The sequence below is a fragment of the Tenrec ecaudatus genome, chromosome 2 (genome assembly GCF_050624435.1).
Source record: "Tenrec ecaudatus isolate mTenEca1 chromosome 2, mTenEca1.hap1, whole genome shotgun sequence".
Lineage (NCBI taxonomy): Eukaryota > Metazoa > Chordata > Mammalia > Afrosoricida > Tenrecidae > Tenrec > Tenrec ecaudatus.
The window spans coordinates 84,463,802-84,477,100 of NC_134531.1; the positions used below are offsets into that span (position 1 = coordinate 84,463,802).

Here is a 13,299-nt window from a genome sequence, read left to right on the forward strand (position 1 = left end):
GGGATGTTTTGAAATAATTAAGATATGCCCTATGTCTGATGACTGGACATTAATACAAAGGTCAATGGTAATGTTAGAAATAAATTATCTAAGCCACTTTCAAGACCATTTCATTTAACCTCCTAACTCACACGCAAAAAAAAAAAAAAACACCATCAAAAAGCTTCAAAGTGCATTCTGAGATCACAACACTACCCAAAGCACACCTGCTGTTACATCACTACCAAACACAACTTTTCTGTTTCCAGACTTTAGATGTCTTCATTTATTCAGCAAAATTCACTTCAACCCATTAAAATACAGAGAATCATGTATGCTTTGCTAAATGGATACCAACAAGCTAAAATCACTATTTTAAATACCAAAAACAAATCCCCACATCCATATATTTGGTGATGAGAAAATATGCACCCCAATAGGCAGTAAGTAGACAGGCTGGTTTCCAAAAAAATAAAAGTAATTGCGTTCCCTTTAGATGTCTCTTTCTACTGTCTGTTGCTTCACGACAAACTGTCTCAAATTTCAGTGTTTAGATCATTCATATTATGATGTCATGGAAAAAGACTACAATTCTATTTAGATGCAGAATAATGTTGTAGTAAGAATAGAGTCTTTTTCAAAATAAGGAACAAAGCCAGAGATGTGACCTTCAGAGGTGTTCTCGTACAAAGGCTTATAACATCAAATGGAAGGTAGAGCTAATAAATGTGTGGTTAGTTACCATTTCTTGAGCTGAGAGATGAGGAGTGGGGTCAGGACAAGGTTCTCCAAGGGTAGTGTGACACTGTGGCCTGTAACAATAACAGGCAGCTCACTCCCCTGTCCGGTCAGGAATGGGTGCCCTGTAACAATAACAGGCAGCTCACCTCCCTGCCCGGTCAGGAATGGGTGCCCTGTAACAGTAACAGGCAGGTCACCCCCACCCCACCCCCCCCCGCCCACCCACCCCCGCCCCCCCCCACCCCCCGGTCAGAAATGGAATCATTTTTAAATTTCAGCCTGAAACAGGTGTAGCCCAGCCCAGGATGTTTACGCTCCAAGAAGCAGCCTAGCCTACCTACAGTATCGTTTGGCAAACCATTGGGGAAAAACTGATCTTAAATGTAGAACTTACTTTGTTAGACTTAAAAACTGTTTTGTTTCACTTTTCTGGGAATGTTTTGCCAGTTTCACACAAGAACTTGCCTTCCCCCTCCCCTTGCTTGCAAAACACCCCACAAGGATGTATATAACTTTCATTTGAAGCTGTTCGGGGCTCTCGCCTTACAGACTGAGCCTGTCTCAGTTGCTGGTGAGGGCCCAGATTCTAATCTGTCTGAATAAAGCTTTACTGTTTCCATCTCTGTTTCAGTGAGTGGTCCGGGTAAGGGTCTCGCTCGCTAACAGGTAGAGATGTTGGTAAGGATCCAGCACAGAAACCAGACAAAGCCCACTGCCCTGGTGTCCACTCCGACGAATGACAATGCTGCAGGGCAAGGTAGAAGCGGCCCTGTGACGGTGACTCTTTACAGGAGTAGAAAATCGCATCTTTGTCCCATGGAGGTACAGCTGCAAATATGTTTAAATGATCTTTGGTGAAATTTAAAGTTCCGGTGTTACAATTTGGCTATTACTACATTCTGCTGGATCACAGTTCTTTGGAATGGGCACAGATATGGATCTCCAATGAATACCGTAGGCTGCAATTCTTGATCTTCATCAGCAAGTGCTTCAAGTCCCCCTCACTTTTAAACAAACAATGTTGTGTTATCCGCATACCACAGGTTGTTAATAAGGCTCCTTCCTGGAAACCTGATGCCACCTTCTGATTAATATAAAACATGTTCTCTGATGACTCCTTTCCTGTCTTTTTAATGACCTTTTGTTTTCTGACAATCCTCTTGATTGTGGTATTCCTGGAAGAGTTAAAATCATATAATCTTCTGATTCAAAATGCCCAATGCCAGTCCATTTTATCTCACTAATGCCTAGAACATGGATCTTTATTCATTCCATTTCATTATTGAACACTTACAATTTTCCTAAATTCATACTTTGCACCTTCCAAGTTCTGATCCTTAGAAGATTATTACAGATTTTTCAGGAGAAATATTCTCTTTCCCTTGAGTCTCGCTCCATGGACAAATGAAGAGCCCAAAGGCTCCACTCCCACAAGCCTTGCTTGACTGACATCACAGTTGACTCTCCCAAAGAAATCAGCTCCTCCACAGGCAATCCAGATGCACTGATAATTAAAAGTGATTGGAATGCAGAAGTTGGGAACAATAGCTGGAAAACATGGCCTTGGTGATACAATTGAGTCTAAGATTTCATGATAGAAATTTTCAACACTACTTCAATTCAGATTTTTTTTTCAAGGACACAAATTATATCTATGCACTTGGGATTTTTCAGATGGTATACACAGAAATCAAGATGACTAAATCTCATAGAAAAGATATTGGAGAAGGTCAATATCATCAGGAAAACAAGGTCAGGCTGACTATGGAACAGGCCATCAATGGCTTATAAATTGTGGTTGCAGTTGAAGAAAATTAGAACAAGTCATTGAGAGTCACAATATGGCCTGGAGTAATTGAAGGATTATCAGGCATTCAACTTTTTTAATCGTTTTATTAGGGGCTCATACAACTCATCACAATCCATACATACATCAATTGTGTAAAGCACATTTGTACATTCTTTGCCCTCATCATTCTCTAAAGATTTGCTCTCCACCTAAGCCCCTGGCATCAGCTCCTCATTTCCCCCTTCCCTCCCTGCTCCCCCCTCCCTCACGAACCCTTGATAATTTATAAATTATTATTATGTCACATCTTGCCCTATCCGACGTCTCCCTTCATCCACTTTTCTGTTGTCCATCCCTCAGGGAGGAGGTTATATGTAGATCCTTGCAATTGGTTCCCCCTTTCCAACCTACCCTCAATCTACCCTCCCAGTACTGCCACCCACACCACTGGTCCTGAAGGGATCATCCGTCCTGCCTTCCCTGTGTTTCCACTTCCTATCTGTACCACTGTATAGCCTCTGGTCTAGCCAGATTTGCAAGGCAAAATTGGGATCATGATAGTGGTTGGGGAGGAAGCATTTTAGGAATTAGATGAAAGTTGTATGTTCATCTCCTCCCCGAGACCCTTCTGTAAAGAGATCTCCAGTAGCCTACCAATGGGCTTTGGGTCTCCACTCCGCACTCCCCCCCTCATTCACTATGGTAAGATTTTTTGTTTTAATGATGCCTTATACCTGATCCCTTCGACCCCTCATGATCGCACAGGCTGGTCACTCTGGATAGCCTTGAGAAGAATGAGGATTCTTTAACAGTTCATTGTGCTATTGAAGAACGACATGGTTTGAATGGTATTGTAGGAACAGGACAAGGGAATTCTTCATGGTTTGAAATCCGAAAATGTATGTGTCAGGGTCGTATCCTCTTAACATACTTATTCAATCATCAAAAGAAAACGGAGTCACTTTACCAAGAAGAATTAGTTGATATCCAACTATTTCAAGAATATCTTATGATCAAGACCCAATACTACTGAAGAGCTGCACTGAAAGCTTTGGCAAAATGCCAGGTGCAGAGATTGACTGAAGACCAGCTGAAATTTCTCAACAAACAAATGCTATATATAGTCGCTCACCTATGCCAAGAAAATTAGAGACCACTGTGCACCTGGTCTGCAGACTCGAAGAGATTCGTGTAGGTGCCATTTTAAATAATTTTGATCCAACAGAATGTAGTCCCATTGCTCTGTGAGCAAATTATGCTGAAGATAATTCAGTCAGATTATGCTGAAGATAATTCAAAGGTGTTTGTAGTAGTACACGGAGAGGGAGCTACAAGAAAGTAAAGTCAGCTTCGGAAGAGGATTTGGAATAAGGTGGTAACATTACTGATGTCAGATGGATCTTGGCTGAAAATAAAGAATTCTAAAAAGATGTTTACTTGTGTTTTATTAACTTTACAAAGTCATTTGACTGTATGGATAAGAACAAACTATGGAGAAAATTGCAAAGAATGGACATTCCAAAACACTCAATTATAATTTGCTCATTTAGAACCTGTACATTGGCAGTCTTTTGAAGAGAACAAGGGAAAAACTTGGCAGTTTTTTTGAACAGAACAAGGGAAAAACACACGGTTTAAAATCAGAATGTATATGGGTCAATCCTGATTCCTTTCACTGTATTTATTCAATATACATGCTGAGAAAATATTCAGAGAAGAAAATATATATGCACAACTTGGCATTATGATTGGAAGAAGGTTCATTAATAATCTTTAATTTGCACATGATAATATCTTGCTTTCTGAAAGCAAAGAAGTACTCTTTGAACTCATAAAAATCAAAGAATACAGTCTCTAGTATGGATTATAGCTTAATGTAATAATAGTATTTATAATAAATGAATAAATAAAAAACATTATCATAATCATAGATTTTGAAGTTGTCAAGTTTCCTTGTTCACAATCAATAATCCTGGAAACAGCGATGAAGAAACCCAATGATCTATTTATTCCATTGGACAACAATCCAGCACAAGATTTTAGTGTTAAAGGGCAGAAATGCCACCTTGAGGACCTTCATTTTGCTCATCTGTGTCATTTCAATTGTCTCAGATTCATTTGAAAGCTGGACAATTAATAAGAAAGAAATGAATAGAACTGATGCCTTTGAATAATAGTGTTGGTAAAAAAAATATTTTTAAAATACCATGGACTGCCAGAAGAACCAAAATTGTAGAAAAAGTACAGCCATGATGCTTCTTGGCAGTGAGGATGTGGACTTCATTGCACATACGTTAGGGATGTTATTTGGAGGGACCAGACCCAGAGGAAGACATCATGGTTAGCAAAGCATAGGGTCAGCACAAAAAGAGGTAGACCTTTAAGGGTACTGGTTGACACAGGGGTTGCACCAATGGGTTCAAACATAACAACAGTTATGAGAGTGGCACTGTATTGCATTGTCTTCTTTTGCTGTACACAGTATTGTTGTGAGTTGAAACCAAGTCCAAGGATCCTCACAGAGGCCACAGCAAATCTTCCCTCGCTCCGTACACTTTACTTGACACCGTGTCCAAATGACAGTTTGGGATCCACGTGGGACTCAACTCATGCTCCTTTTAAATGTTGAGTTTGATGAGCAAAAAGAAATCTGAAGAAGTAAGGCCAGGGATGTCGGATAGATGGGGTAAAGCTTCCCACTGAAAGTCTTACAAGTCAACCCTGGCTGACCTTGAAGAAATGGCAGATGCATTATTCTGATGGTAAAAAATTCTCAGCACTATTTCCCTTGGCCTTTTTCTCACCAAAGGAGTTCTTTCTTTCTTTCTTTCTTTCTTTCTTTCTTTCTTTCTTTCTTTCTTTCTTTCTTTCTTTCTTTCTTTCTTTCTTTCTTTCTTTCTTTTTAAACATCATAATAACCCCACCTTGATTTCCTGTGTACTTTAAGATGAATTATAAAGATGACTCCTTTAGGATCTCTCCAAAGCACAGGCACCTCCTGTGCTGACCTCTTGTCCTTGATTTAACTGACCCAGCAGATCCCTTCAGAAACATTTTTTTTTAATGAAGAATTCCTCATGAAACTAAAGAAAGTATATTACTGGGATGCAGCCACCCACTATTGGCTGAGACATGTTTAAACAAGTTTGTCTGAAATAAATTTGTACAATACTTTTTAACTTAGTCTCAATTACCTACTTCTCAAAACAGAATTTAGGTCTTATTTGACTTTGTTCACTATCACTCTGTAAATGAATTATCTAAGTCAATGTCCATTCTTTCTCAGATGAATAAAACAGATAAAAGGCCCTACCTAAACCTAAGGCAATCTGTCTGAATGTCACTTCCCCTGCCTTACTTACCACTGATTTTCTTCTTCCCAGGCCCCTCAGTAAAAACTCACTTGTGCAGTGCAGTGAATTATTAGGTATGGCTTTTCTGTTCATAATCTTTGTAACTCAGACAAATTACTAGATAATACTATGAAGATGTGAGTGTTTGTTGCCCAGCAAGAGGATTAGATATTATGCAAATAATAAAAATAAGGTATAGAGCTTCCTTTGAGTGGGATCATGTCAACTAGCAGGATGGTCAAATTACTCTGTCTTCACATTAAGATTTGTGCTAGTCTGGGTTGACTAGAGAAGCAAATTCATAGATACTCATATGTGTATAAAAAAGAACTTCATATCGAAGAGCAATAGTATATTAAGAAAACATTCCAGCACAGTCCAGTTCAAATCCATAAGTCCAATATTGGCCCATATGTCTGATACCAGCCTATAAACTCCTCTTCAGACTCAGGCAACACATGCCATGATGCCAAATGCAGCAAGATCACAGGCCAGTGTGTAGATAGTCCTATGGATCCAGGGGCAGATCAGCACTGGCCTGGGTCTCCACATGCCTCCCCCAGCTCCAGGACTCTGGCTCCATCAGTATAGCTCCATGTGACTTGCCAGTAGGAAGACAAGGCGGAGAGTGAGAGAGTGTGTGTCCCGCCTCCAGGGAGGAAGACGGGAGCTCCCAGAATCCTCAGGAGAAGCCATGCCCACACAGAGACATGATTGGCTATATTCCACCCCTATAACCTATTTAACAAGTTGACATGAACTCATGTAACTAGCACAGGATTCCATAATTTGGCTATCCTGCTAGTTTACAAATCAGCCATATTAGAAGTGGGACGTGGTGGTAGAGTGAGAATCTTGCTACCATAGAAAAAGGTGAGTCTGGATTGGAACATGTTATTTGGGCCCTATACTAAACTTCCTTGACCCAGGAGACAGAGAGCTGTGATGACAGAGCTGTGACAGAGAGGAGGCAGCTGAACCAAGAACACAGGACAGAGTGGAGAGCTTTCCAGCCCCTGGAGAAATGGTGTTGTCTGTAGGCACGTAAATGGGGAATGTTAAATCACAAAACCCATGAAGCTGGAATAGAGTGTCTTTGGACAGGGTTACTGGTAAGGTGGATGCTTAATCTGCAGAGCTACATTTATTTAGCCAAGCCAAAGAGGTCTGATGCTGAGGTGCCAAGAGCTAGAAGAGCTGTATAGCATTTGTTTCAAGCAGGTCCACATCGGGCTAACTGCAAACTCAGCAGTTGGAAACTACCAGCTGCTCCACAGAAGAAAGACAGGAAGGAGAAATGTGGTGTTATCTAATCCCCTAAAGAATTACAGCCTCAGAAACTCACATAGGCAGGTCTACTTTGTCCTTTAGGGTCGCTAATGTGTTGGCATCAACTCTATGCCAGTGAGTTTTTGTTTTGAGGAAGCTAAGGGGTCTGGCATGTTTTTAAGTGCAGTTGAGAAGAGGTTATTCTGAGTGAAGAACTGTATATTGAGTGTTGTTGATTGCAGGGGCAGCAAGATATTTCATGTGGTTCTTCTATTCAAACTCTTTAACTCCCACCAAATGATCTTTTCTGCGGATCTAGGTCAGAAGGTGGGGGAAGACACTAATAGGATTCACCTGTGCGTAATTGGTAACAGGCTATATTGTGGTTGACATCCTTAAAAACTCAAAACTTACTGCCATTAAGTAAATTCTGACTCATAACAACATTATCGGAAACGGTAAACCCACCCTGTGGATTTTTCCCAGACTGTAACTCTTTACCAGGATAGGAACTCTCCTCCTCTTTCTCAAGAAGCAGTGGGTGGTTTCCAGCTGCTCACCTTGTGGTGAGCAGTGCAACCTAGAAACCACGACACCAGTAGGGCTCCTTTGATTGCCATCCTGGTAGATAAAATATGAGAAGCAAGAGGAGCAATCTCACTGCTGTATATACTCGAGGTCGCTGTGCAGTGAACCTCGTGGGTCCAGGAGACAGCTGGGACATCAGAGGAGCAGCAACAGAACCAGGAGGGAGAGCACGGGACCGAGAGGTGAACTTCTCAGTTCACATAACCAATAAAATGGATGCTTTGGGGCAAGAGGCTGCTTTGTAGAGTTTTCCTGGACACTTAATTAGGGGAGCTGGGTTCAGTTCACCCTTGGAACTGGAGCGGAATGTTTGGGAGTTGAGGTTTACAACAGAGTGGCCTGCCCGCTGGGCATTTATTAGGAGCCCTGACATAATTTTGCATGTCCTGGCTGAACCACTGTAGATTCAGCATTCCTCACCTGCATTGCATCCTGCTAGCTTCCTTAGTTAACCCTTTAAGCATGAATATTGAGAGTTCTATATGGCTATTGTAATGAATTAAAGGACGCAAATGGAAAAAAATAGTGTCGTGTGAGAGAAAACATAGTGATCCTGAATTGTGATCAGTTATTTCCTTAATAACCCCCGTAATTATAAGTATAGTCTCTGAATTCTTAGTTGCAATAAATTATCAAATCAAGCTGGGAATTAAATAGGGCTGTTAACCATAAGGTGAGCAGTTTGAAATCACCAGTTTCTTAATGAAGAAAGACAAGAGTCCTGTAAAAAGGTCACAGTCTCAGAAACCCATAGGGACAGGGACTCCATGTCATGAGTTTCGGTTTTGTTTGGTGTGAAGTGCTCGGTGGTGCTGTTGGTATTTGCTAACTGCAAGGTAGGAGATTCAAACCAATCAGTTTCTTTTCATCTAATAAAACCTCACTGCCATAAAGTCAATTCTGACTCACAGTCATCCCATAGGGAACTGCCCCTGTGGGTTTAAGAGTCTGTAAATCTGTACAGGAACAGAAAGGCTCGTCTTTCTCCCAAAGAATGGCAGTGATTTCAAACTACTGTCCTTGGGCAGCCCAGCACATAACCCACTTTGCCAACTGGGCACTTTTTACAGCGCAGAAAATACTATATAGGGTTACTATGAGTTGGAATTGACTCAATTTCATTGAATTTGTTGGTTGGTTGGTCGGTCAGCTGGTCAATTGATCAGTCAGTGGGTCAGTGAGAAGAACACTTGATAAATAAGTTTGGAGGCTAGAGCCATGTGTTATCTCTGTCTCATAGGAATCTGTCTGTGCTGTGGGCCTATGTGTTTGCTTGTGAAGCCATAAGAAGTGAAACACTCTTGGCCTCATTGTTACAACTGGAAACACTTCAATAATCGAACAATTGCGTTTATTACTAGTTGCAGAAAAGGTTGTAATGAAGAAAAAAAAACCTTGAGGCATCTCAGTAAGAAAATGTTAGAAAGAATATATTTGGACTATGGCCAGTGATTTTGAAGCAGGTTTAAAAAAAAAGAGTTTTCAATTGGATACTGTCAGAAAGCAAGAGACAGTCTATTATTGAACAGCTTTAAAAAGATCTTAATTAGAATTGGAGAAGACTAGATCCAATCTATGGCCCTAATTGCCAAATAAGCTGAATTCATATTAGTCACAGTAAAAGTATGTTTCATCTTTTTTAGTCCTAGACTGTGTTCATGTTTTTCCCAGTGTAGATGTGACTACTGAATGGTCTTGTTCTGCCCTTGACCCATCCTAGATAGAGAGGGGTCTTGTTCTGGTGCTGATGGTCCGTGCAGTCATTTCTATTTAGAAGGAGAACACAAAAGCCTAGCCTAGACTGGCCCCACATAGCACACTCATAATGTGCCTCAGGTTTTCTCTCTCCTCTGTCTCTTTTCCAATTTTATTTAGTTCTCAAAACCTTCATAATTCAGTTTTCTCTCTCAGATACTTGGCACTGTGTGCTGTTTGGTTATGTGTGTTTATGTTTTGTATCATCAGATAAAATCCTGTACCATGCTCAGTTCTTGGCACAGTCTTGCAAAGCACACTCATCTAGCAAATACTTGTAGCTGCACTAGGCCTCAATAAATCACTAGACTCGGTCAGAAGGGCCCAGAAGCCTGACATGATTGATTGATTGGAAACCTCACTACACTGAAACGAGCCTTTACTAAGTTCCTTCCTGAAGTTAGGAGTCTGTGCAAACTTGCCATATACTTTGCTGTAGCATCTAGAGTTTAGGTAAAATAAATAGTTAATGACTGTAACGGGGATTTCTACTCCGCTAGGTAGGGGATGTGTATCTGTGACAGCACAGGAAGTTGCAGGAAAAAAACTCTTTCAGCATTCCTCCTCTTGAGAAATTAGAAGTTAGTGGCCCTCAAAGAGGGTGAGTGACAGAGCAGCAAGGAGAACGGATACCTCTACGTCCCACTTTCTGATCTAAACCGACCTTGGAAGAAACTGTTTTCTGTCTTTTCTGGCAACAGCTCATATCTAAAATCTCTCAAGCTCTTACTTTTCTATATATTTCCACTCCTTGGGAGTGAAACTGCTCCATGGACATGCGCAGTTTAGCTCCCCTAGGCAAGATATTTGGGTCTGAGAAACAGGTTTCTTCGGAGTCCTGAGAAAAGATAGAGGCAAGCTGTCCAGATGTGATCACGTAATATTTGTTAAATGAGCAATAGACACATAGTTAACATACTTTCTCCAAATATTCAAAGATTCCGTAAACTTGTTCCTATAAACCGGTCAAGGAATCCTACACCTAGGCTCAAGAAAAGAACTCTGGTTTGAAGGAGTCTCATTGCTAAAAGAAACAACGCCAATGTACTCTTGTGGCCCTAGACCTCTGGTACTACATTTCCCACAATCCTTCAGGGCAATAAAGGCGCCACGATGATGCGAACTACATTTCCCACAATTCCCCGAGCCCGCCTCTGGCGCGTTACCTGAAGCCCCTCCCGTTTTCCCAAGTTCCCTTTCGGACCCTGCGCACCGGGGAACAAGGTCGCGAGCAGGAACTGCCACCGCCATTTCTTCTGTGGTCCCTCTCTGCGAAGAGTTTCGCGGAGCCTCCAACAGCGCCATGTTGGGGCAGAGCGTGCGGAGGTTCACCACCTCTGTGGTCCGGAGGAGCCACTATGAGGAGGGCCCTGGGAAGGTTAGTGTGGCAGGGCCCGGTCGGCTTCGGGGAAGAGCCGCCGAACTGCCGCGCGCTGTATTTCTAGGCCGCACACGGCGTCGGGACAAGCAGATGGCCCAGTGTCGGCCGCACAGGGGAAGCGGGCTGAGGTGCAGGCCAGCCCTCTTCCCCAAGGGCGAGGGGGACCGCTGAGGTCCTGGAGCCCCCCCGTAGCTGCAGAAAGGAATGGGCAGGTGCGCCCCGAGTTCTGCCTCCTCCATGTCCCCCGAAGACCTGCGGGACCTGGGCGACCCGACCGGCAGGTACTGCGCCTGCTGTCAGGCAGAGGTCATTTGACCGGGAGTGAAGGTCACTGAGAACAAATGAGAAAATTAGTACGTATGGTTGTGAATTGGGGTTTCCCAGCCCATCGGCAGGATTAGTTTTCGATTTGGTCTGTGGGAGGAAGATGAGGCTGTGTGCAACAAAGAACATCCCGGCCCCGGACACCGCAGGGAGCCATGCCTTGGGTAGCAGGAACTGCCCTTGGGGTGTTAGCAAAGAGCTTCCAAGTGGTGTAGGGTTATGAAAAAGTCAAAACGAAGTCCTGACTATGTCCTTGGCAGTGCAATTACGTGTCTTTACCTGGTGGCATATTGCTAAAGATTGTAAACTAGAGCAATGCCTTTTATTTTTGAAAGTCATGGCATTGAGTACTTCGTTGTTATTACTATTTTCCTCCCGATTTCTAAAGTAACATGTAAAGGGTTTCTCAGTTATAGGGGATTGACTTTTTAATTGAGCAATTACATAGCCTCTAGCATGGAGTGATGAAAGTCACTAGATAGGAAAATTTTTTAAATCTCGTATATAACTGGCTTTTAAATGACATCTGTGCTTTTTGACATTAAAGAAAGAAAAAAACAGGACTTGAACTTATATTTTTGTTGCTTTTTTCCTATTTCCCAACAGAATTTGCCATTTTCTGTGGAAAACAAGTGGCGGTTACTGGTCATGATGACCATGTTCTTTGGGTCTGGATTTGCTACACCTTTCTTTATAGTAAGACACCAACTGCTTAAGAAATAAAGGATGCTTAAATGATCTATGAAACAGGTAATGAGTTTCTAATCTTCCTAAAGCAATGTTTGTCTCCCTTATTCATTTTCAAAGGAAGATTCCCAAAATAAGTACATAAGGGTGGGTCCTCAAATGTATGAGTGACATTCGTGGAGCCAGGATGTTCAAAGTATAAACAAGTAATTCTGAGCCTGCTCCTTAATAGTAGGGCTCACTAAAGGCTTACTGCTCCCCCCTCCAACCACTAGTATTAACCCAGAACCTGGTTCTAGAGGTCACACTGCTAACAAGGTAAATTAATAAGTTTATCATTCTTTTTGTAAAGTGATGAATATTTTAATCCAGTGTTAAAATACAGAATTAAGCAATATAGAAACCACCAGGCCATAACTGCTGCTAGTTCTTTGGAATTTGTGTCAGTGCTGCTAAACTAAATCTGTTCAAAATAAAACCGTCATCTTTGGGATAGCTTTCTCTGGAAGAAGGAGTTTATCACCCAGGGGACATTTGCAATGTTTAAATTGATGGGCACAACCAGGGATGCTGTTAAATACCAAGGCACCTCTGGACAGAGGATGCTTTGGTTCTGTATCCCTAAATTAAACAAACAACCTACGGCTGTCTTTGACGTACCATCTTTTGATAAAGAGCCCAGGGTGTTGGTTATTTGTACCATGCAAAGACTCCAGAGAATTGCAATGTGAAGCTCATTAGAATAAATTTCAAACTGATGCATTTGAAAAGGAAGACTTTGTAATAGTATAGAAGGGAGATGACTTACCCAAGGGATTGATAGAATGTTTTGGTGCATGTGATGAAGCAAATCAGTATGAAAAATCATGATACTGTAAACGCTTTCTGATGTATCCATAAACTGGTGGCTGAACTTCTTCAAATTAACCTTTTATTTAATTTCCTTAAAGAGAGTTTATGTTGTTTCTTCATTTCCCCCTTAGATGAGAAGAGCATTGTATGAAGTCCAACCTCTGAAAATTGGATCAAGCTCTGTTGAACTTAATAGCATACTGGTTATGTTTGTAAATAAACTTAATACATGAATGCTGATGGCTCATTTTGTGAAATAGGTTGTGTGCAAATTGAGTGTATGCTTAATTAATTGTATGCTAAATGGTATTTTTTTCCATGTCATAACTAGTTAATCACGAGGAGAACCAGTAGTGTGTTTACATTTTCATATTTGATCAGGTATTTTAGAGGTTCGTTTTTCTCACATTAACTGTTCGCAATCCCTACTGCCTTTTACTCAAGCCCATCAGAAAGAGGAAATACCCGCAGGTCTGTCTAAATAAGGTAGGCTGTATGAACAATTGGAAGAGAACAATAGACCGTCAGTTCCACGGGGACACGGGAAAGGGGGAGGTGGGGGGAAAGGTAGTGGTGTTAAT

At 41.6% G+C, this 13,299-nt stretch overlaps 1 protein-coding gene and 1 non-coding gene across 2 annotated transcripts; both read left to right on the top strand.

The window, feature by feature from the left end:
• Window positions 1-10,665: 10,665 nt before the first annotated feature.
• COX7C (cytochrome c oxidase subunit 7C) lies at window positions 10,666-12,953 on the top strand. Its single transcript, XM_075541258.1, has 3 exons — window positions 10,666-10,852; window positions 11,786-11,929; window positions 12,850-12,953. Exons 1-2 carry the CDS (start codon window positions 10,778-10,780, stop codon window positions 11,900-11,902), a joined length of 192 nt encoding a protein of 63 aa, XP_075397373.1. The 5' UTR covers window positions 10,666-10,777; the 3' UTR covers window positions 11,903-11,929; window positions 12,850-12,953.
• LOC142442130 (small nucleolar RNA Z39) lies at window positions 12,699-12,759 on the top strand. The gene has a single exon (XR_012783372.1). It is a non-coding gene; the product is annotated as a small nucleolar RNA Z39 (small nucleolar RNA).
• Window positions 12,954-13,299: the final 346 nt, after the last annotated feature.

What these genes read in the sequence shown, in the direction of transcription:
- COX7C (XM_075541258.1), top strand. Translation starts at nt 10,778, where the DNA reads ATGTTGGGGCAGAGCGTGCGGAGGTTCACCACCTCTGTGGTCCGGAGG. An exon ending in ATGAGGAGGGCCCTGGGAAG is followed by an intron (nt 10,853 to 11,785) that starts GTTAGTGTGGCA and finishes ATTTCCCAACAG; the next exon opens with AATTTGCCATTTTCTGTGGA.